Source organism: Pongo pygmaeus, chromosome 6 (genome assembly GCF_028885625.2).
Source record: "Pongo pygmaeus isolate AG05252 chromosome 6, NHGRI_mPonPyg2-v2.0_pri, whole genome shotgun sequence".
In the NCBI taxonomy this organism is placed as follows: Eukaryota; Metazoa; Chordata; class Mammalia; order Primates; family Hominidae; genus Pongo; species Pongo pygmaeus.
The window spans coordinates 115,461,325-115,486,606 of NC_072379.2; the positions used below are offsets into that span (position 1 = coordinate 115,461,325).

Sequence of the window (25,282 nt, forward strand, 5' to 3'; positions counted from 1 at the left end):
GTGGTAAATTATAAAGTTGCTATGGATGTTGCCAAGCCGTATTCTGTTTACAGTGGATAATTGTGTCTTTCTCTAGGCATGTCAACATCGCTCTAATTCAGAGATAATCTGCTGTACCACTCCTTCCCTGCAACAGCTGAATCTGCAACTCCCCCTGAAAACCAAAGCCTTTTTCATGTTAGATGGGATCCTTTCCAAATACTTTGATCTCATTTATGTACATAATCCTGTGTTTAAGCCTTTTGAAAAGCCAGTGATGATCTCAATGGGCAATGAAAATGTACTGGAAATTAAGGTAAGAAATGCTTTAAACACTGTCTTAAATCATCAGCTCAAACTTAATTGACTTCATAGTTATGTGAATACAATTGTTGTACTTGGCCATTGTATCTTATACAACACCAGCAAATATATCAGCTCTGAAAAACAAATCTTTTTGGCATAAAACTAAAAGATAAGAATAACCGTGGACTGCATTTTAATGAAGCATTAAAAAATCCTTTCTTGTGTATATATTAAAACGTAGCAAATGTGGGACACAAATCATCCATTAAAGAGGATCCGCGTGATGCATTATCTTGCTGATGTTACACATTTCCCCGGACATTTTACCTAAATGTGCTCATTATAAGATAAAACATAAGAGCTGTGAAAGTAAATGCATCAATTGTTTCTCCGTTCTTCCTTGTAATACTTGGAATTTTGTATCTGGGTATGGTCATCTCTAAGCTAATTTGTAAATGGAACTAGATATCTGCCACCTTAGGAACATATTAGCTTCTAAATGTAATTTAATAGAGAATAACAGATCATCTTTTCTAAAGCAAGCCTGTTGCAAACAAAGAACACTAAGACCCAGAAAGGTTAAGTGATTGACAAGTGACAAAATAGTGGCAGAATAATAAAGACTAGAGTGCAGCTTTTTTATGTCCCTTCAGTAGTTTCTACTTCAAATAATAACACAGGCAAAATGCTCAAGACTTGAATTATTCATAGCTCCAGTCACTAGAAACAGCAAAATATTTATCCTTCAACATGTTGTTAAAACATTTAGAATTTTTTTTCCTGAAAGATGATCTGAATGCAAATATGATTATTTGGTTGTAATATAGGCTTTCATGGGTCATCTCCATCTAAGTAATAATATGTTTCCGTTGAAATTTTTCTGACTTTTTCAACAAAAATTTAACTGCAGCCCAACTTATGCATATGTTCACGTTCATACTAGTTTACTAACCTCATTATTGTGTTTTGTACAATAATTAAGCAAGCCCAGCATGAAATTGAATGGAAGCCTGCTTCAATGAACAGTGTGTTTACAACAGCAAAGTTCTTTCATCTGCTTCTTTAATTAGTTTTAGAAAGGGAGAAATAAGCTTTTATCACTTCTTTTTTTTTCAATAAAACTAATCTAGTGTGACCTTTTGCTTTCAACAATTACTGTGTTTGCCATTTGAAAGATGCCATTTGGTTTTTCTTGATGATAACAAAGGTTTATGTGCAAATAGTTTTACACTCAGAGAAACTCTATTTTTCTGTTCCTGTATCTATGATGAAGGGATTAGAGATAAACGGTTCTTTATCTACCCTTCCAAGCACAGTCTTTATGGAAGAGAAAACTTCTCTTTCCGTAAATTAAATACCTGTTATTCAACATCCTACAAAATTGTTGGACCAAGAAAAACATAATTTGGCATCATCCTCGGCCTGTCAATGGTATTCCCAACATGGCGAAAGGGTCTTCTAGAGACTGGCACAAAACACTTTATTTTTTCGCCTATATATAGAATAACTCTTTCTCTAACAAGTGTATAGAACCTGCCACGTGACAGAATAGTAGTCTAGTGGGAGCAGTGGCAATTCAGGGAGATTATTTTAGTATCATGATTCAATATTTTTTCATACTTCATTTTTCTTATGTATGAGAGGAAAGCAAAGGCATAAGAGAATATTTGTTTTGTCAGCAATCCAACTCTTTATCAATACGTTAAGTTGATCACATTAAAACTTCTACCTCTCAGCCAGGCACAGTGGCTCATGCCTGTAATCCCAGCATTTTGGGAGGCCGAGGCAGGGAATCACTTGAGATCAGGAGTTCAAGACCAGCCTGGCCAAAATGGTGAAACTCCATCTCCACTAAAAATACAAAAATTAGCTGAGCATGATGGTGGGTGCCTGTAATCCCAGCTACTCAGGAGGCTGAGGGACGGAGGTGACCTGAGTCCTGAAGGCGGAGGTTGCAGTGAGCCAAGATGGCACCACTGCACTCCAGCCGGGGAGATAGAGCAAAAAAAAAAAAAAAAAAAAACAAAACCACATACTTCATCAATGAAAGTGCTCTGGAGAGAATCATGTGTTTAGAATGAGATATGCTCTTTATTGCCAGGAAGAGTTCATGCTCCTCATGCAGCCATGCATGCAAGAGTTCCTAGGCTGAAAAGAGATTGTGATCATTTCCTGCCCTAGTTGTGAGAGTCCCTCAATTCGTAGTAAGCCCAGTGACTACACCATGGGCAAAAGGGCGAGCCAAGTTTGGATGAGGGAACACAATAGGGGTCAAGCATAAGTCACCCCTCAGAATGAATCCTAAGCCCCATGGATGGAGAACGAAGTTTTTGGCCAAGGCGTCAAGTCCCCCAAGACCAGTTGTAGACAGAGGTCATCAAAAGTAGGTACCTCTTTGTAGGTAAACATGACTCCCCAAATGCCTCTATCAACAACAGCTCATGTTTGTATGGAATTTTACAGTTGACACTGTACTTTGGCGTATTTTATTTCATTTGAGTCTCATGTGGACCCATGAGGTTGGGAGGTCAGTGATGATTATCCCCATTTATAGATAGGTAAACAAAGGTTTAGGAAGATTAGCTGATTTGTCTTGGGTCGCTCAGCGAGCAAACAGCAGAACTGGGGCCCACACTCAGGCTTCTTGATTCCAAATTTGGTCTTCTGTCACTGCATACACTAAATTACAGTTTTTCTTATATTAACTCTCATTTAATGTATACTAAAATACCATTATAGAGACACTTTTCTATCATATGCTATTTATATATCTATGCAGTTCTTTAAAGGGAATAGCTCTTCACTTTTTATAAATATCTAAAAATTGATTCTGTTTAAAGAAACTCTGTATTTCTCCCTGAGTGTCTTATTTCTGACTTTTTATGCATGAGCATATCTTATGAAAAGTAGAGAAGTATTCTGTTTCATGCTGGAACAAGGACTGCCTGACATTGCCTTGGGGGTTTATCTTATTCCGCAGTATATAGGAATATATGGGAATAAAGATGCTTCAAACGTTCAATCTGGAGAAGTCAGGTTAAACAGGAAAAAGGAGCACAGGAAGATGAGCCAGGGCAGGGAGCGGGGACTTAGTCTATGACACTGTCATCACGAGAACAGATGCTGAGAGCTCAGGAGGAGGTGAAACATCAGTGTGTGGGCATTGGAAGGATCAAAAAGGAAGCATGGTTTTGAACCATCCCAATCCACCTGCTGCCCAGAGCCAGCCAGAGGTTGTCCTTCTCCCTTTGAATAATTTATGTGCAACTCTACCCCTCAATCTCAGTCAAAACCACCATGAACTCAGTTCTGAGTCCAGACAGGATAAAAGTGAAGGGTTCTTTTCTCAGAGGTTATTTGGCCCAGTGTCAAGACCTGTTCTTATTAATGGTGCTCATAGCTTACTCTCAAACTAGTATTTCTTTGTGCTGCCCAGGTTAATGGGCATTCTGCAAAATATATATATACTTTTTTTTCCAGGGCAGTTTCATAGTACCTAATAGTAAATATAGTTAAAAAATATATTCCTGTGGTTTCATAGTACCTAGTAGTAAAGGTCCCCAACTAGCCAGCAAAGCCACCAGTTTAATTTTGGTTTGCCCAGCTTTTCCCAAATGGCCAGGGAAGTTTTCCCCAAAATGCCTATTCATGTCTGGTGGAACTCAGTTCTGAAGCTGTCTGTGAGGTTCGTTGCTTGGTTCCTAAGTTGAGGGACTTGTGTCCTCTATGTGAAGTGTAAATCTCACCCCTTCACCACCACCTCACTAATTTCCTACTGCTGATCTCCCTGGACTTTGGACCCTCGCCTGGCTGGGTACTGCTGCCAGACTGTACTGACTTGCCCAGACCCAGCCTGTGACCACCTGGGTGTATGAAAACTTGAAGGACCCCTCCTCTCACAGTGTTATTTTTCAGATCCTACCCACTTCCACTCCCATCTGCTCAGTTTTGTAGCCATCTCAGACATGAGTCCCCAGGCGTGAATACTGGATAGAAACATGTCACACCTGGCCAGAGATGGCGAGGAGAGAGACATGGTACATCCTGATATAGCACATTGGGAGTAATTAATTTTCATTTTTGAAATGGATCCATTTTGACATTGCAGTGAGAGGAAGAAATCCTTACTCATCTTTATATTCTCAGTGACTAGAACTGTGTCTAACACACAGTAGACGGTAAGTAGGTTTTGTGTCAAATGGAATTTGATTTGCTTCATGATCTAGCCCCTTTCTGGATAATAGTTCTCCATATGTAAAGCAGAAATGACAATAATACCTACTTCAGGGGGAGTATCTTTGCAGGATAATATGAGATGATTATAATTAAATTGCTCTATGTCTGTTGGAGATTAAAGATCAGAAAACTCTCTCTCTTTTGTTGCTTTATTTTTAAACCACATATTACCATTTTAGTGACTGAAATCACCCTGAAGCAGTTGAATGACTTTTATTTAATAATAGTTAATATTCAATAATAAATATTAATATAATTAATAGTAAAATTTCTAAATATAAGTTTTTTAGTATCTCAGTAAAGCTATGTTTATTTTCTTTTATTTTAAATGACAAAAATTAGCCTATACCTTTTAAAATTTTTCCTTATTTGGGCCCCATTGTTATATAGAAGTGAGCTACCAGTATCACTTTTGTAATATCTGGGATTTTACACTTCTTATATATATATATATATATATATATATATATAAAACTGACAGTAGTTGCTTATATAAGTCACTACTTACCATGTGTCCTTTGGTATCTACATATAAAATGAGACACAGTGGATGTGTGATCTGTTTTTGTTTTAGAGAAGCCTTTATGCAACAACCAGGGAGATCCTAAGCCTGAAACAATAAGTATTGGAAACGCAAATGTCGTACATTCATCCCTTCCCCCAACCTTAGTTATTATCTAAGCAAGCAAGACACATTTTAGACCTTTTCTCATAAATCAAACCCTACAGCTCTTTAATCTCTTTTCTTTGCCATTCCCTGAATTCCCTCCAATATGTGGAAAAGGATTTTATCCCCCTTCAGACCTAGCCAACAAGTTGTCGTTTGAAGCCCTAAAGTCATCTCTTAGATTGATGAGCTTCTGTGTTGTGTTGGCCTGTGTGGCTGACCTGGTTCAATGGACTACACATACTGCTTCTAGAAGTATCATAAGGATAGGGTTTGTCTATATCCATTTTATCTGAAACTCCAACATCAGGTTATAAAGAAGTATTTTCTTCCCACTTATTTTCCTAGAATAATAACTGCCTGACCAATCAATCTATTGAGATCCATATGAGACCATGTATGTGAATGGAGTTTGCCGAGTATTAAAGATTATATTAAACAAAGTAGTAGCATTTTAGCTATTACGGGCTGCTCTTTGTTAGTAATAAAAATAGTATTATGTTTTGATATATGTCACCTCAAAATAATAGCTTGCTCAATAAATAACTGTACTCATTAAATCTTGATATGAGAAATCATACCTAGGTTTGCACTTCTTTCACAAGGCTAATTATTGGTTTCTCAAACAAAACATTGATATTTTTTAAATGCCTGATGGTAACTTCAGTTAACTAAATACGTCACATTAACTAATTTTTACAAAATTTTTGTGTAACTATGTAATTGTTCAAAATAATGGAATTGTGCTCTCAAATTATAATGGTCATACAGCATCTCACATAAATTTCTTTAAAAATGAATTCACTTATGTATAGGACTCAAGTGTGCAAGAAAGATGAAAGTAAACTACCCAACTCAAACAAAAAAAAGAAGGTATTAATATTAACATAACATAATACAATGTTAATACATTAACAACTATTTAACATCAGATCTCTGAGGATGAGACCCGGACGTGAGTATTTTTTAAAGTTCTCACGGTGATTCCAAAAGCAAAGTCAAGGCTGAGAATCTCTGCATTGGGCAGTGTTAGATAGTGCAACAACTGAATCTCTACATTGCGTCTTTTTTGCCAAACATTGATACACCCTGAAGACAATGGTGAGGTGATGATAGGTAAGACATTCCACATTTAAGGATGTGAAGCAAGAACCTCTTTCCTTTTCTTTAAGGTCCAATTTGATGCAAAAGCTATATGCTACAATTCCTAACTAACACGCGCCCTGAAATGGTCATGCTCCCCTTTAGCCATCCCAATTCCCATGAAAATTAGTATCATAGAATCACGTGCCTTGGCAAACAACATGGCCTGTGTTTGCAGTATATTTATATTCCTTTGCCATTGTTAGCATTCCTGCAGAACTGTGAAGTGTTAACAACCTTTTTTTTTCCCCCCTTTCAGGGAAATGATATTGACCCTGAAGCAGTTAAAGGTGAAGTGTTAAAAGTTGGAAATAAGAGCTGTGAGAATATACACTTACATTCTGAAGCCGTTTTATGCACGGTCCCCAATGACCTGCTGAAATTGAACAGCGAGCTAAATATAGAGGTGGGATTCCTGCATTCCTCTCATGATGTAAATAAGGAAGCCAGTGTAATTATGTCATTCTCAGGCTTAAAATAAATCATTAAAGCTCATTTATGTGTGGGTTTTGGCTCATCAACTCAGCCTCCATTCCTAGTTGTTCTTTTAGAAATAGTGAGCTTTTTGTCACATTGTCTCCTTCCCCAAGCTTGGGAGGTAGATCTCAAAAGTTCTTTCTACCCACACTGCTTCTCCATCATGCCACACTCTTCCCAAAATTTGCTGTAATTCTCAGAAGAAATAAGGATGCATCCAAGAGTGTCCTTCTACTGCCTTCCACCACCCCAGGAGGCCAGAGCCGGTGTTCCACTGCCAACCACAGTGATCACTAATGCATAGAGTCCCACAAATAAACGAAGATGCATGCATCAAACAAAGTAAAATAAGGATTAAACTACTTTACAGTAACTTTGTTCATGTAGACAACTGAATCAAACAACCTAGAACCAAAGCGAGTGACCTTTTTCATTCTTTTTTTAACAGCTTTATTGTGATGTAATTCACATACCATGCAATTCACCCATTGAAAGTGCACAGTTCAGCAGGTTTCGGTATATTATATTGTCAATTTCTTTGAATTGTGGTAAAATATATGTAATGTAATGTTTGCCATTTTGACCATTTTTAAATGTACAATTAAGTTGCATTAATTTCATTCACAGTGTTGTATAACCATCAGCATTACCTAATTCCAGAACTTTTTCATCACCCCAAACAGATACTCTATAACCAATAAGCAGCAGCTCCACATACCCTTCTCTTCCCCAGCTCCTGATAACTTCTAATCTACTCTTTCTCTGTAGAATTTGCCTATTCTAGATGTTTCATGTGAGTGGAATAATACAATATTTGTCTTTTTATGTGTGGCCTATTTTACTTAACATAATGTTTTCAAGGTTCATCCACGTTGTAGCCTGTGTCGGTACTTCATTCCTTTTTGTGGATGAATAATATTCCATTGTATATATCCCACATTTATCCAAGAGTAAGTGATTTTTAAAGGGTTCCTGAAGTCTTCTGAAAAGTTATGAAATGGAAAAACACACAAAAATTAGAAAATCAAAGGCTGAATCATGAGATCAGAGTTGGAATTTCAGAAGGACCATAAATCCTAAAAATCATAAAATGTTAGAGCCAGAAGGGACTTCAAAGATTTCTGCTGTGTATCAAAACTGAAGTAAAAATATTCTGAGACTTTATTGTTCCATCATAACGGTACAATTATTTATCTCTTATGGGAAGTCTTCTCTGCCCTCCACCCCACTGTCCAGGACAGAATTAATGTCCCATTGTCTCTGTTGATTACTGTTTAGTCATACTTCTATGGTACGTACCACACTGTACTGGAATCGTTTATTTATATGTCTGTCTCCCCTTCTACACTTCAGTTCCCGTTTTTTGTAGATCTTTTTATCCCTAATACCTAGTTACAAACAGCTAAGTACCATATAAGTACTTCAGGGATCAGTGTCCCCTAATTATTTGAACACTGGAGCAAAATTGAGGAATCTCTTATTATCCTGAAGGCAGTTATGCCATTTGTAGAATGGCAATAACCAGGTGGTATTTGGGGCCCAAAATGCTACAACCTGTGTAGTACAAATATCTATCATGGCTAAACGCTGACTTTTCTTTATTTGTCATTTTTAGTGGAAGCAAGCAATTTCTTCAACCGTCCTTGGAAAAGTAATAGTTCAACCAGATCAGAATTTCACAGGATTGATTGCTGGTGTTGTCTCAATATCAATAGCACTGTTATTACTACTTGGGTTTTTCCTGTGGCTGAAAAAGAGAAAGCAAATTAAAGGTGCATTTTTGTTACTGTTCGTTTTTAGAAGTTACCTTAAGAACACAGTCATTACACTTTAAGATTGTCATAGATTCTTGTGTGCTGTCTTATATGTAGTCCATAAAACCCACGAGTTCTGGGCACTGGGTCAAAGTCTTCTGGGGTCCATGATAGCCGTCTTTAACAAGCTCTTTCTTTCTCTCTGTTTTAAGATCTGGGCAGTGAATTAGTTCGCTATGATGCAAGAGTACACACTCCTCATTTGGATAGGCTTGTAAGTGCCCGAAGTGTAAGCCCAACTACAGAAATGGTTTCAAATGAATCTGTAGACTACCGAGCTACTTTTCCAGAAGGTATATTTCAGTTTATTGTTCTGAGAAATACCTATACATATACCTCAGTGGGTTGTGACATTGTTGTTTATTTTTGGTTTTGCATTTAAATTTTTATAAAAACCTTAAGGAAGTATTTACCTCTGCCAAATAAGTATTTGACACAAAATTACATGGCTCTTATTTTTAAAAGAACCCATGTATATATTACATTATGATTTTAGAGTCCATAAGCTCTCATCTCACAAAAAGGTTAATTTGAGCAAAAGTAATTTGTTTATCATCTAAATGCAATAGTAAGAAATTATGAAGCTCTCTTTTACAATCCAGGAAGAGTTAAGTTACAAAATATACTAATTTAAATGTAGGTTGGAACTGCTACATTTTTTACCTGTTGAAGCCCAAACATTGAAATTATACTGTTAGTAATTCTTTGAAGTGTTCTCAATGAACTGTTAGTACACAGCCTTTTTCCCACAATATTCTAGGACTTGAATGTATTTTGAGACTTAGCCAAGGAAAACCTTCAATTATGCTATGAAAAAAAGGAGGGGTCAATATCATCAGCTTTGTAAAACACTATGCCTAGTAATGTTCAGGTTAACCAGAGTTTTCATGTTGTTTTATTTAAATCTGCTGGTAAAAGCAAAAGGTCTGTATTATATCAGCTCCATTATCTTTAGAAGTTACAGGATGTGAGTCAAGTACAAGCATTTCCTTGGCTGAATATTTACCATTGGACAAATAAAATGAGTCACAGATCATTGAGGATACTGGAAAAGTTAGAAGTTGCTCATCCAAACAAGTTCAAGAGCAATGAAGCACTTAACATTGTAACATTTTCAACACTTACTACCTCTTATGTTTTGAAGTTTATGTTATTTCTATGGAGATACACATAGTAAACATTGTCTTTGCCCTGATTCCATTCACCTTTAAAAATCCATTCCTTTAACCATGTGGAAAAATCAAACCTAGTTTATTGTTTTGAAATTTAGATCTATTTAGTATTTTATATGCACGTTTAGTGCATCTATTTAGTATTTTATATGCACATTTCATAGTTCTAATCTGAGATCATTAAAATTTACAAATTTTCTTTGAAAAAAAAAATTTACCTAATCTTCTTTGAACCTCCTTACTCACCAAAGCTCTGTCATCACTGCTAAGAAGGTTGAGTTTCACACTCTTTTCTCCATTGAGCCTGCTCCTTGGAGACATGAAAAGAAAACAGGTAAAAGAGGGTCATCTAGAGAGAATGAGAAAATAGGTGCACAGCCAAAACCTAACGAAGAGGCAACTGCAGAGCTTTCCTCTCTACATCTGGTGGGGACAGCATTCTCATCAGTCTTTTTCACGGAGACCTAGAGTTCTACGTGGTGTGACATCAGGGTTGCACACTGATGGTTTCAACTGGTTTCTACACATGTTTGAATTTAGCTGAAGAGTCACGTTTTCATGCCAAAGGACTTTTATCCGTGTCTCACCAAGGATTTCCCTCAATCTCTGCACCCTTAAGCATTTAGAGCCCTGATCTCCAGATGCAAAGGCTTAGGAAGTGAAGATGAAAGACCTGAGTTTAGAGAGGCTGACTGGCATTCCCAATCCCCTGGAGAAGGTTTAGAGACCCTGACTCCTTGGAATTAAGGGAGCAAGTACCCAGCTAGGCTCCTTCCTTCCTCACTCACCCAACATTTCAGGTATTTCACTGATGTTCCACATCCTTCTTTAAAGTTTGCTCCTGTCTTTTTTCTGGCTAGTGTCTACTATAACTGTAATTGATGCCCAAAGCTTTTCTGGAACCACTTTTGGCCAAGTTCATTTATTATTAATCAAACTGTCCACTGTAGAAAATACTAAAAATGCTCAAGTGGGATTAGGAATAGTCAAGGTACTAACAGCATTCTTTTTATGCCCTTCTCTCAGATTCTGATTCTCCTGCTTATTTGCAAACAAATGATATATTTTGGTGCTAATAAGGAACCCCCACATAACCCTCTCCCTGTGTTACATACTAATACATTTCAATACTATGCCTAGTTTATCTTCATGTCAGTTGCTGTGGCTATGATGCCCCCTCCTTGATATGTGTGAATTCCCAGAGGAAAGAGAAAGGGAAAGTGGAAATGCCCTATTTGGCATTAAGAAATTGACTATCAGCACAATTTCTTCCCCTGAAATGAAAAAAATTTCTCCTTGCAAAAGGGAACCTTGCCTGAGGTTCTTACAGAGCTTTGGTTATAAAGATCAACTTATAAAGAATGCTTACCCCTTTCACAGTGTCCTTAACTAAACAACAAGGATGGTCCACTAACCGAGATCTAACCTGCCTTCTGTAAACAACAGTAACGCTAAATCCAGTGCCATCACTGCATAGTGGAGAATTTACCACTAATGTGAAAAGCTTTCAGTTCTGGGAATATAGCCACTATTTATTTCTAATCATATGTGTATTTTTCCCTTGGCCAGGAATCCATAGGTTTTGCACAATAGTAATTAATTCCATTAATAAATAGTAGTCTCTCAAAAGGCATCTTTTTCATTGTCTTATATTTGAGCTGAATTTTTGTGAGACCAGGCAATTGCTCAACTACCTTTGCTGCTTCCATTCTTAAGGACATGGTATATTCAAAAACAAACCGCAAGCATGGCTTTTTGCTATTGATAAAAAGAGAAATGTCTAAGGAAATGAGGGTAAAAAGCTTTCAAAGTTAATACTTAGTCTACTTAAATGAAAATCTGTAAACATCTAATGAAATGCTTGTATATATAACTTAGTATCTTTTCCCAATTTATTATCATTTTTATCAAACTAATTCCATTATAAAAGCTCTTCCTGTTTCAGTCCCCATTAAATGAGCTTTTACTGTTGTTCTTTAATAATTTTCCTTCATCTTACAGATCAGTTTCCTAATTCATCTCAGAACGGTTCATGCCGACAAGTGCAGTATCCTCTGACAGACATGTCCCCCATCCTAACTAGTGGGGACTCTGATATATCCAGTCCATTACTGCAAAATACTGTCCACATTGACCTCAGTGCCCTAAATCCAGAGCTGGTCCAGGCAGTGCAACATGTAGTGATTGGGCCCAGTAGCCTGATTGTGCATTTCAATGAAGTCATAGGAAGAGGTAAGTATTTCCACTCAGCTTTTTGTTAAATACGATTTTCCAGTAAGCATTTTATCTTTGGCCTTTGCAGATTAGGAACTTAGACAATGGTGAAAGCAACTGACAGAGCAGTGATAACAAGTGTACTTGATTTCTGTTCTATAGAAATGCAGCCCTGTAAGTCATATCCGTGGGGATTTGCCCTTGTGCATGGAAGCAATTGGATAATCCCCCAAACGTATTAGAACTAAATCACAATTCGTCCTCGTCCTGTGTGTACTAGCAATTATAGTTTCTTCAAAGGTGCCATTTACTTTCTTCTAAAACTCAGGGCCAGGCGCAGTGGCTCACACATGTAATCCCAGCACTTTGGGAGGCTGAGGCAGGCAGATCACCTGAGGTCAGGAGTTCAAAACCATCCTGGCCAACATGGCAAAACCCCGTCTCTACTAAAAAATACAAAAATTAGCCAGGCGTGGTGGCGGGTGCCTTTAATCCCAACTACTGGGGAGGATGAGGCAAGGAGAATTGCTTGAACCCGGGAGGTGGAAGTTGCAGTGAGCCAAGCTTGTGCCACAGCACTCCAGCCTGGGCGACAGAGCGAGACTCCATCTCAAAAAAATAAATACTTATAAATAAATAAATATCACTCCTTTAATTTTGAGTATTTTTATTCAATCTCTCTCCAGTCTTTCTTTACCCTGAGAACAGTGACAAACTCTATGAAGCCTGGTTTATAGCAGTTTGTACACTGCTGGACAGCATCAGAAGACAGAGAATTTATAGCATTCCCCTGATCTAAAGCAACATATATCATCTCTACAATGCACTCCAATTTCTTTATACAAAGATAAATGAATATTTGTAATAAGCTAGCCAGAGCAGCAATAACAGCTAGCATAAACAGTATTTGTGGAAATATTTAGCAGGAAAAGAAACCAATCAAAAACCAGGAAATGAACTTCACTCTTCTTGTTTTTTTTTTTTTTTTTTCTAAAAAGCTTTTACCCTTAATACTAAATGGCCTCTGATCCCTTTTATTCTATATGTGCTGCAAGAGGTTGTACAGGCATCTGCCAGTGTGATACAAGAGAAACTGATGGCGTGATTTCCCTTATATGAACACAAGGCCTTCTCACTTTCCTGTGGTCGCATCCACACATTCTTCTGTCAAACACCCCGGAGCGTAATCCTTCGTGTGCTCCTTCTTCCCCAAGAGTGGCTTCACTGTTAACAAACATCTCTCCATTTCTCTTCAGAGTAATATATAGTTCTGTCATAGGCCTATAAATCCCAGTAATTGCGTCAATTTTAGAGTGTGTGGACTCACTAATTGTGTTCTAATTCTACATATTTGGAAAACTAGAATTTTTTATCATGAAAGGTGCTAAAATGGCAATTATTTCTCTTTTGAAGTTATAACCATTAACAGCTCTATAAGTATTAGCTACTGTGTATTTATATGTTTTTCTCCAGGAGAATAGGAGCACTCAAAAGCATAGGTTTTATTTTATTCTTCTTTGCATTACTAGAGGGTAGCCTAATGCCTGACACTCACATACTAGGCACTCATAGTGTCTTGGCCAGCTGGATGAATTAATTAGTGAATGACTTACACAGCTATCAGACATTTGGCACCTCTGGGGAAAATTACTGCCACTGGATAAAAGGCTACCATTGGGAAAATGATGTGGTTAAAGCCAGAGAGAACTGGATGAAGTGAGTCAGGGTGAATTTGCTTCATTTGGGCAACTGCCTTTCAGTTTCTGCCAACCTGGATCACGTATTAACCTGTGACTAATGGGGAAATCCTTATTCTATAATACTAATCCTATTTTTAATGGTAACATTTTTATTTCATTTCAGTTTATTAGAATAAAGAGAACTTATTTTATTATAGTTCTTCATGGGGGTTAACTTTATTTTCATATTTTAAAATACTATGTCATCCTTAAAAATTTATTTGATGAGGCAGATGTTACTCAACTTTTCAGTGGTTCCACTATGGTTGAATATATTAGATTAGGCTTTAATATGAGTCATATCATCTACAACTTATTCATGAATTAAATAATCACATTGCTTATATCCTTGGGTGAAATGTGTTGCATCTACATATATATTTACAAACATACCTACATACCTACAGTGGTATTGTTAAAAGTATTTTTTAAATGTACTCTTTTGCTGTATAGAAAGAAGAAAGAATAAAATGAAGCTCATAAAGGGCTTGATAAATAATTATTTCGTAATTAAATGTTATGCAGTGCTAACCAAGTTCTTTCTTTTGCACAGGGCATTTTGGTTGTGTATATCATGGGACTTTGTTGGACAATGATGGCAAGAAAATTCACTGTGCTGTGAAATCCTTGAACAGTAAGTGGCATTTTATTTAACCATGGAGTATACTTTTGTGGTTTGCAACCTAATAAATAGCTTATAATAAAATGTTGATTTACACTTTCCCCTTGTGGAAAAATCAGCTACCACTGAAATTATGGGCCAGTTTGTTTTGTTCTAGACTTTTATTGAACTACTTCCCCTGAAATGATCCCTCAGAGCCCTCATTAGTAAGGGGGTAGGAGAAATGAGGTTCTTGGATGAACTGAGTATCATTTAACTATAACTATGTTTGGTTTATAATATTTGTTTTGCAAGTGACATTTCTGGAAACTATTGGAAGCATGTTGGCACATACAGTAGTAATGACTCATTTTACCCAGAGGCATTACTGTAATTATTTTTTAACCACAACTTCCATTAAAAAGATAAAAAATGAAATAAGACAAACAGGAGAAAACTATGCTGGCCAAAAATCGAAAAATCATAAGTATGGTAATACCTCATTTATCCACATTTTTGGAGAATGAGGCATTCCACATACATGAACTTCCTAAATAAATGAAACTTACCCCTTTTCAATGCTGGAACATTACTTAAAATTTTAGCTGTTATTGAGAAAATCTTTTTAAGATGAAATGCATACTCTGTTTAAGGGAATGCTTCCAAATACAAACTAAGTCTTTATTGGTGACCCCAAGCCATAATTACAGCCATAAATTACTGTATTACACAAACAGTGTACTCCACATACATAGTGTTCCTGGCCCCGCCTGTGTTGACAGGTCTCACATGCTTGTGTTTTCTACTCCTGTTTCTCATTTTCTGCTTGCAAATTGCAGCAGCCTGAAAAATGTTAACCAGCTCTACTACAAACTTTATATGGGACTTAGTAAGCTTTAAGTGCACAAATGAAAGATTTTCCTGCAAGATACTTTACTGTCACAACTATTTCAGTCTTTTTAAAATATAAATCAACATGCTAAGCAGTGTTCTACACGGTTAATTTTGTTGGAAGTCTGACCACGAGGGAAATGAAGGGACAGTCTTTATGCAACCTAAGTACAAACTTTGCACTAAGTTTATAGGAGACAATCTGGTGACTGGCTGGACTCTATCTTGCAAAAGTGGGTGTAGGGGTCACTGGAAGGCATAGTGCATGGTGGCATCATTCACTCAGATGTGTTGTAAAAAGAACACTCTGCAGTCAAACCCTCAGGACAAGATGCTAACTGTATGGTTTTCCATTTCATTGCTCTTCCTATCTAAATTTGACAAAAGTATTCATTGTTCCATAATGAAGTTAATGTCTCCACCACTGGATTTCTTAGGAATCACTGACATAGGAGAAGTTTCCCAATTTCTGACCGAGGGAATCATCATGAAAGATTTTAGTCATCCCAATGTCCTCTCGCTCCTGGGAATCTGCCTGCGAAGTGAAGGGTCTCCACTGGTGGTCCTACCATACATGAAACATGGAGATCTTCGAAATTTCATTCGAAATGAGACTCATGTAAGTTGACTGCCAAGCTTACTAACTGGCAAACTAGCTGTAAGCCAGCCATCCCTTCAAAATAGGCCTGCTCTGAGTCTTTAAAAAGCTAGTAGCCAAAGATGCACATTTAAAATGTTAGCATCATTCAAATGTACCTCAAAGTCTTCTATCCTGGTGGGAAATAGTGACACCTGGAAGGGTTTCCTGGAGCAATGATTCTTACTTGCTCTGCAAGCAACCTTGCTCTACCTTTCCCCTGATAGGGACATTTAGTCATGTTTGCATGTCTACTATGTGCCAAGAAACTGTGCACAGCACAGGAGAAGTAGAAGCAGAGCAAGCCTCAGCCCATATGGAATGTTAACTCTAGAAGGCATTGAAAAATTAACTCCAGATGCGTCCATTGTTGTTCCTCGTCCTTGCCATCCACTCTCACACCTCAGGAGAGGAGTGCCATCCACTCACGCACCTTTGCACTTGTGCTCCCTCAGCCTGGAACACTCTCCCCGCAAATAGCCACATATCTCACTTCCTCATCTTCTTCAGCTCTTGGCCGTAATGTCATCTTCAACATAAGCCTTCCCTAATCTGTTTAAAATTGCAACTGACCACCCATCCTCATGGCTTCAGACTCCTCTTCCCTGCTCTATTTTCCCCCATCACACTTACCGTCATCTGATACACGAGGCCTGAAGCTGCCCAATACTATGGCCATTAGCCACATGTAAAAGGAGGCTAGTTCGAACTGAAATGTGCTGTATGGTGTAGAATACATCCTAGATTCTGAATACTTAGTATAAAAAAAAACAAGGTGAGATATCTCACTAGTAGTTGTTTATATTGATTACATGCTGAAATATTTTGGATTTGGGGGGTTGAAAAATATATTGTGAAAATTAATTTCACCTGTTTCTTTTTACTTTTGAGTATGGCTACTAGAAAATTTTATATTACACGTGTGTCTTGCTTTATATTTCTATTGAATAGCACTGTAGTAGATAATAAACAAATAAACAATAGCTATATAGATGTATATGTATGCATATATATGTACACACACTCTCATCCCATTAGAATGGAAGCTCATGAGGGTAGGATTTTTGTGTATTTTGTTCACTGCTGTGGCTCCAACACCTAAAACAGTGTTTAGCACATAGACTCTCAGTAAATAATTGTTGAATGAATCAGCTAAGGGTTAGAAAAAAAAGGTTCTTAGGCTCTTGCAAGTGGTAGATTTTTTTCTTGACATTTATGCCAGGAACTAAAAGTCACCAGGCCAGGACCAGGGAGGGTGGGAATAAGAATCTCAAGAACTGAATTCACAGAAGGCCTCAGACTCCGTCTCAGTTCCTGCTCTCCAGGTCTCTGTGGGAGGTAATGAAGTTGATCAAAAGCAACTTTATAAATATGGGGTCAAATTATCAGAGAAAATAAGCTCTAGGAGAGTAATGAGATATTACTCAGCCAAAAGAATAGAACATTCTCTGGCAGTGAACTTTTGCAGATAAGGCGAATTGACCTTACAAAGCACACAGCTGCCCTGACAGACCCCACTTTCCCACTTCAACTTTTGTTATTACCCTGATGGATTAATGTGGCTGGAGGTGCTACCTTCTCTAGGGTACTGTTACCCCAGGATTAAAGCATGGTAGAGATTTCCTGTTATCCAGAACAGAATAGTGCCATGGCCTTTTTTAATCCAAGGAGCTGATACTGAGAGCAACCACAAACCCAGATGTGTCTTAAAGAGAAACCTAAAAGCAGGAACTGGCCTTTCTCTATGCTGTGTGCATTGAGGGGGGCTATAGCCCTTTTGCAGGGTCCCCACTGACTACATCTTGCACTGACAAACTCCTCAGTGACTGTTGAAGGGGAATACCCCGTTCCTGATTGCCAGCCAGTGACATCACCAGACTTGACAGCTGAGTGGTTTGGGGTGATTTCTTTCTGAGCCTCCTCTATTCACTGTGCTTCTGATGTTCTAACATCTTGGGCCTTACTGACCCTGGAGGAACCGTCCCTCCCAAGGCTAGCTAATTCCTACAAATAGTAAACAGCTTGCCTTCAAAGCATACCTATCATGTGCAAACCAACCAATCCAGAGCCCTTATCTAACCTCCTCCTTTATCAGGCTGTTACACTTTGGGCCACTATCCACCTGCCCTAATCACCCCAGGGCCCAGTTCCAGACAACTAGAACTATCCTCGGAGCCTGCTGAAATACTCCAGATTGGCCAGCTCCAAACCTGCTTACCCTGCCTTACCAGTTTCTTCCCAGGGAAACTGCAATGAAGGCTCTTGCTCATGTTTTTCCCCTCACTCTCTCTGCCTCCAGACCCCAGGACTTCCCCCATGTGACCCTGCATGACAGGGTGTGCCCCCTCCTCTTGCAAACTGTGAGTAGCAAACTATCTTTTCAATGGCAGCTGTCTCCTGTTCTGTTGGCCTCATCATACCCGGAAAATAATAAAACTACATTTTAAAACACCTCCATTTTCCCATCTGGAAAATGGGGCCTGTAACGCCTGCCTGACAGAAGTGTAGAAGTAGCTGTAATTTATGAAAACAATTAGCCTGGTGTTTTGCATACAATAAATACTTAACAAATGGTTGATCTGTCAATGGGGCACACTTTTTGTTGTTGTTGTTTTGTTTTTTGTTTTTGGAGACAAGGTCTCTGTCACCCAGGCTGGAGTGCAGTGGCAAAGTCATAGTGCACTGCAGTATCCAACTCCTGGGCTCAAGCAATCCTCCTTCCTCAGACTCCTAAGCAGCTGGGACTACAGGTGCACACCACTACACCAGGCTAATTTTTTTGTGGGCGGTGGATGGGAGTAAAGACAGGATCTCACTGTGTTGCCCAGGCTGATCTCAAACTCTTGGACTTAAGCCATCCTCTCGCCTTGGCCTCTCAAAGTTCTGGGATTACAGGCTTGAGCCATTAAGACCAAACTAATTTTTGAGACAAGATAATTTTTTATAAATAAACATTTCAGAATTCTAAGGTCAAAATTAGAACAGTAGATGCTTAGTTTATGCTTTTCTAACTCTCTTTGATTGCAGAATCCAACTGTAAAAGATCTTATTGGCTTTGGTCTTCAAGTAGCCAAAGGCATGAAATATCTTGCAAGCAAAAAGTTTGTCCACAGAGACTTGGCTGCAAGAAACTGTATGTAAGTATTAGAATCTCTGTGCCACAGTCCAAATTAAGTGACAAGGAGGAATCTGTTTCCCACTGTTCAATGCTTGTTAGGCTGTTTTCTCTTCTTATGCAAAAGTCCTTTATTTCTGTTACAATCTTAAATCGATGTGTAAGCCCTGGGGATGTGGGTGGGACTTTCAGACTTTATCCAACAGAGAATTTAAAAGGATTCTCCATAGGGGGTCTTAAACAGCTGTTGTGTACTTTTGCTTTTCTCAGTCCTTCCCTCCAGTAGCTCTCAATGTTGTGGTTTCACACTGCATTAGTGTTGGGGAGGGAGAATTTGATCTTCAGCACTTGACAGTGAAAAGGAGAGGGCTGGGAACACAAATTCCAACATATTGCAACTTCCCAAGAGTGGATTTGAAGCCAGCCTGCAGAAGCCCTACCAAAAATGGTATTTGGCAGTGAATATACAAAGAACTTTATTTGTGTCTGGCTGCCTGGCTATATAATACAACAGTCAACAGTTTGTAATTGAGTTCATGTTTTCCCTTGCATAGCACTGATTCATGACTTATGGTATGTGTGAATGAAAGAGCTGTGCTATTAATTTCCTACCTTGGTTGTGGTCAATGTAACAACATAAAAGCCAGCTTAAACAGAGGATGCATAGCCCCAGAGAGCGGAAATTGATTTTTGTTGAACTTCGCTGTTTTTCTTAGATGCTTTACTGTGTATCCTAGTTCTCTATTACCTCAGTGGTGGGATATATGAGTTTTGTGTGCTAACCTAACTCATTTAAGAATGAAAAAGTAAAGTATCAGTCCCCTGTCATGCTCTCCCATAAAACTGAGTATCGCTAATCAGTTGACAAGTGAAGATTGGTGATTGCTTGGGTAGTCAATTAGCATACTTCATTTCGCAACCAAAGTAAACCCACAGGGGAGACAGCCTTACTACTGCAGATCTACATTAAAGCAAAAAGGACTTTCTTATGCCATACAATTCATGATCTCTTTCCTCAGCCTGTTGAATTGGCAATGTCAATGTCAAGCATTTTTATTCAAGAATTCTGTTATAATTTAGTGTTAGTCAATAGAGGCCAGATGAAATATTTCCTTCAGAAGTTATGGATTTCAAACACTGAAGCCACTTATTTAATCTGTAGATATTCAGCATCATTGTAAATTATTCTGTTTCAGTCATGGGTAATAATTTTTGTCCTTTCTGTAGGCTGGATGAAAAATTCACAGTCAAGGTTGCTGATTTTGGTCTTGCCAGAGACATGTATGATAAAGAATACTATAGTGTACACAACAAAACAGGTGCAAAGCTGCCAGTGAAGTGGATGGCTTTGGAAAGTCTGCAAACTCAAAAGTTTACCACCAAGTCAGATGTGGTAATGTATTGGTTATCTCTGAGTTTCTCCTCTTTTACTTTCATATCCAACTTTTTTTGAAGTTTTATCATTACTTAATTTAAAAAAAAAAATTCAACACCACCAATTCCAGTTTTCTTCATATGTAAAAATGGACTTGTCTGATATGTACACATTGTATATTTTCATAAATTCACTCATTTATTCAAAAATATTTGTTGAGTAGGGCAACATACCAGCTCCTTAGGAAGCCCAGAGCTGAACCAGGCATGAACCCTGTCAGCCAAGAACTTTGGCTCAGAAGGGAAGAGATGAGATGGTCAACAATGACTGTGACCCAGGTGGCCTGGAATGAGCCCTGATTCTCACAGCCCCAGGCGAGCAAGAATTCCACATCAAGAAATCTGGAAGCTGTAACTGAGGCAGTCTAGCAGTGAGGGCATGATCCCTGGGCCTAGCTAGTAAAGTGCCTTCCCTTATCTGCAAAGGCCATCCTTCTTGCACAGAACAAGCCCTCAAAAGGCATGCACCTGAGTGCTGAGGCTGGGAGAAATACTCACCTGGGCAGCCAGATTCACCACAGTCCCCTTCCACCCTAAGGAGAAGTGGCATTTGAATTGGGTTAAAGGATAGCAGGTTTGGAGTTGGGCAGCTGGGCAATGGAAATACCGATCCAGGTGTGGCAGAAGAGCAGGAAAGTATAAACACCTGTAAAGTTATAAGGAAACAGTACTTAGTTGATTATTTGGCAAGAACAGAGCACACAGAGGGAAGTTATGAGAATAAATGGAGAAAAATATACTTATACTAGGTCATAGAGTTCCTTGAAAACTGAACTAGAGAGTATGGAATTTATTCTCTGGTAATGTGGAAACAAAAACATAATCAGATTAGACTGCAATCTTTCATCATTGTATTAGTCCGTTCTTGCACTGCTATAAAGAAATACTGAGCCTGGGTAACTTATAAAAAGATATTTAATTGGCTCACAGTTCTGCAGACTCTACAGGAAGCATGGCTGGAGAGGCCTCAGGGAGCTTTTACCCATAGCAGAAGGCAAAATAGGAGCAGGCATTTTACATGGCAGGAGCAGGACCAGCGGGGCTGTGGGAAGTGCCACGCACTTTTAAACAACCAGATCTCCTGAGAACTCTATCACAAGAACAGCACCAAAGGAAGAAATCTGCCCCCATGATCCAATCACCTCCAACCACGCCCCTCCCTCAGCACTGGGGATTACAATTTAACATGCGAGTTGGGTGGGAACACAGAGTCAAACCATTTCATTCCGCCCTGGTTCCTCCCAAATCTCACATCCTTCTCACATTTCAAAACACAATCATGCCTTCCCAAAAGTCCCCCAAAGTGTTAACTCATGCCAGCATCAGCTAAAAAGTCCAAGTCCAAAGTCTCATCTGAGACAAAGCAAGTCCCTTCTGCCTATGAGCCTGTAAAATCAAAAACAAGTTAGTTGCTTACAGGATACAATGGGGGTACAGGCATTGGGTGAATGCTCCCATTCCAAACGTGAGAAATTGGCCAAAACAAGGGGGCTCCAGGCCCTATGCAGGTCCGAGGCCCTATGCAAGTCTGAAACCCAGCAAGGCAGTTATTAAATCTTAAAGCTCCAAAATAATTTTTTTGACTCCATGTCTCATATCCAGGGCACGCTGATGCAAGGGAAGGGCTCCCAAGGCCTTGGGCAGCTCTGCTCCTGTGGCTCTGCAGGGCTCAGCCCCATGGCTGCTTTCATCGGCTGGCATTGAGTGCCTGCAGCTTTTCCAGGCACACGGTGCAAGCTGTCGGTGGATCTACCATTCTGGGGTCTGGAAGATGGTGGCCCTCTTCTCACAGCCCCACCTGGCAATGCCCCAGCACTGAGGGGAGGTCTCAGGGAGCTTTTTACCCATGGCAGAAGGCAAAGCAGGAGCAGGCATCTTACATGGCAGGAGCAGGACCAAGTGGGGGGAAGGGGAGCATCTTATATGGCAGGAACAGGACCAAGGTGGGGACAAGTTTTCACCAAGGGGAGAGGTGCCACACACTTTTAAACAACCAGATCTCCTTAGAATTCTATCACGAGAACAGCACCAAAGGGAGAAATCTACCTCCATGATGCAGTCGCCTCCCACCAGGCCTCAGCTCCCACACTGGGGATTATAATTCACCATGAGATTTGAATGGGGACACAAATCCAAACCATATCAATCATTCTCTAAGACAACTTCAAAGGAGTAGAAGCAGGAAGATGAAGTGAGAGGTGGAACTTGAAATAATACAGACACAATGAGAATGGAAAGGAAGAGATGAAAGGAGGAGCATCTCAGAGGTAGAATCAAAAGTATTTACCAAGGAATTGATAAAAAGTCAAAGATGAGCAAAGGTATATGCTGGTGCAATAACACATATGTGAAGCACAGAAGCAAAAGCTGGACTCAGAAGAAAAATAGCAAGTTGAGCCTTAAACACGCTGAGTTTGCCTTGGGAGTAGAATGTTCAGGCAGAGAAGTCCATCAGGCAATTGAAAATGTGAATCTGCAACTTGTAAAAAATGTATTATTCAGCCTGGGCTGTCATACAATAGACCACAGACTGGTTGGCTTAAACAATAAAAATTTATTTCTAACCATTCTGAAGGCTAGAAGTCCAAGATCAGGATGCCAGCATGGTTGGGCTCTGTTGAGGGCTCTCTTCCTGGCCTATAGATGGCCACCTTCTTGCTGTGTCCTCACATGGCTAAAAGAATGAGAGTCAGTTCTCCAGTATCTCTTCTTAGAAGGGCACTAATCCCAGCATGAAGGCCCACCCTCATGACCTTGTCCAAACTGAATTACCTCTAAACGGCCCCATCGTTAAACACTGTCACAGTGGGGCTTAGAGCTTCAACATATGAATTTCCAGGGAACACAATTCAGTCCATAGCAGGGGTCAAGGCTGGGAATACGCTTTTGAGAGTCCAAAAGCAATTATTCAATAGATCCTAAACATATAAAATGAAAGAGAAAAGCAGTGAGGTAAGAGACCCAGAAGCAAAGACCACCGTGAAAGTCAGAGGAAGAGAAAGTTTCAAGGAGAAATTGGATGCTCAACAGAGTCCACTGCTACTCAGTACACCAGAAGGGTCTTGGAAGCTGAGTAACTTGAGTGATTTGGAAGTCTAGAGTGTGCTTAGGAACACAGGTGTTGAACAGAATGGAGAGTACACTTATTCTATTCACATGTTGTAAGTCAGAGGACTGTGATGTCTGGAGATAGAGAAACATTTGATGTTTCAGTCCTTGAGGATAACAACTAAAAAAGGAAAATGTGCAAAGTAGTCAGAAAATAATGTTCACGGGGGACATGCACTTAAAGAGAAAGGGTTGGTAGCTTCTGAGAGATGATGGATCAGAGATCTGAGTGTGGCATGGGAAGCAAGAAGTCATCTCATCCACCTCTCTGTGAATCAGCAAGAGGGAGAGGTGTGGCCCCTATTGGCAAGAGTTGCAAAGAAATTGTGACTTCAAGTGAAAGCTGAGTTGCAGTTCCTGTGAGGAGGTCGGGGAACTATTAGAGAATAAGATGGGGTGACTGGGAGTTTGTTTTCAATGAGTAAGTAGATCATAGGTCATGGAGGAGGACCACGACTTCAGCATGCATGAGATTGGTAAGAGAAAGTGATAGTGCAGTGTAGAGCTTAATGCCTGGGATTTTGATCCTGAAAGATTCTGCAAGAGGTGAAAGAAGCGGGTGCTAGAGAGGGAGACTGGGGACATGTTAGTGACAGTGGCAGGTGAAGGCAAAAGATATGGAGAATTAACCCATCCTCCAAGAACATACTCTTCATTCAGACTTGAGTGTTAGTCTGCCATTAAGAAGCCAGAGCCAACTCTTACAACTCAATAATAAGACTGTCTCAGTCTGTTTTGTGCTGCTATAACACAATACCACAAATTGGGGGATTTATAATGAACAGAAATGTATTTGGCCCACAGTTCTGGAGGCCAGGAATTCCAAGATCAAGGGGCCACATCTGCTGAAGGTCTTCTTGCTGTGTCATAACACGGTGGAAGGCATCACATGAGTGTGAGAGAGTGCAAGAGAGAGCAAGAGGTAACCAGACTCTCTGTTATAACAAACCCCCTTCCACAGTAATGAACTGACTCCCAAGATAATGACATTAATTCACCCATGAGAGTAGAGCCTCATGACCTAATTACCTCTTAAAGGTCCCTCCTCTGAAAACTGTTGCATTGGGAGGGGATTAAGTGTCCAACACATGAACTTTGGGGGACACATTCAAACCATAGCAAAGGCAATATTACTCTATTTTTTTTAAATAAGCAGAAGATTTGAATAGACATTTTACCAAAGAGACGTATGAATAGCTAGCTAATGAGCACATGAAATGCAACATATGCCCACGTGAAGATTTGTACATGAATGATCACAGTAGTTTGAAGCAATCTTAATGTCCATCAAACGGGTGAATGGATAAACAAAATGTAGTGTGTCCACACAGTGGACTAAACCATTCATCAACATAAAGGAATTACTGATGCCTACTACAGCATGATAAACCTCAGAAACATTATGTTAAGTGAAAAAAAGGCAGATGAAAAAATTACATGTTGAATGGTTCCATTTATATGAAATTTCTAGAAAGAGGCAGAACTATAGAGTCAGAAAACAAATCAGTGGTTGCCTGGGGCTGAGAGAAGGAATGAGGATAAACCACAAATGGGCACGAGGGAATTTTCTGGACTGTTGAGATGATCTAAAACTGGACTGTGATGATATGATAGCTGCACGTCTATATAAATTTACTAAACATCATTTAATCACTTTAATTTACTAAACATCGCCAATCACTTAAAATTGGTGAGTTTTATGATCTATAAATTATACCTCAACAAAGCTGATTTATAAAAAAGAGCCTG

General features: G+C 39.1%; 1 protein-coding gene across 2 annotated transcripts in view; it reads left to right on the top strand.

The window, feature by feature from the left end:
* MET (MET proto-oncogene, receptor tyrosine kinase) overlaps positions 1-25,282 on the top strand; it is a 123,222-nt gene that overhangs the window by 87,800 nt on the left and 10,140 nt on the right. For both annotated transcript variants that reach the window (XM_054495521.2, XM_063667785.1), the window contains 9 exons: positions 77-295; positions 6,591-6,737; positions 8,424-8,580; positions 8,775-8,915; positions 11,796-12,026; positions 14,301-14,381; positions 15,677-15,858; positions 18,904-19,013; positions 20,219-20,384. In XM_054495521.2, the coding sequence (XP_054351496.1) occupies positions 77-295; positions 6,591-6,737; positions 8,424-8,580; positions 8,775-8,915; positions 11,796-12,026; positions 14,301-14,381; positions 15,677-15,858; positions 18,904-19,013; positions 20,219-20,384 (1,434 nt within the window). The remainder of the gene's footprint in view (positions 1-76; positions 296-6,590; positions 6,738-8,423; positions 8,581-8,774; positions 8,916-11,795; positions 12,027-14,300; positions 14,382-15,676; positions 15,859-18,903; positions 19,014-20,218; positions 20,385-25,282) is intronic.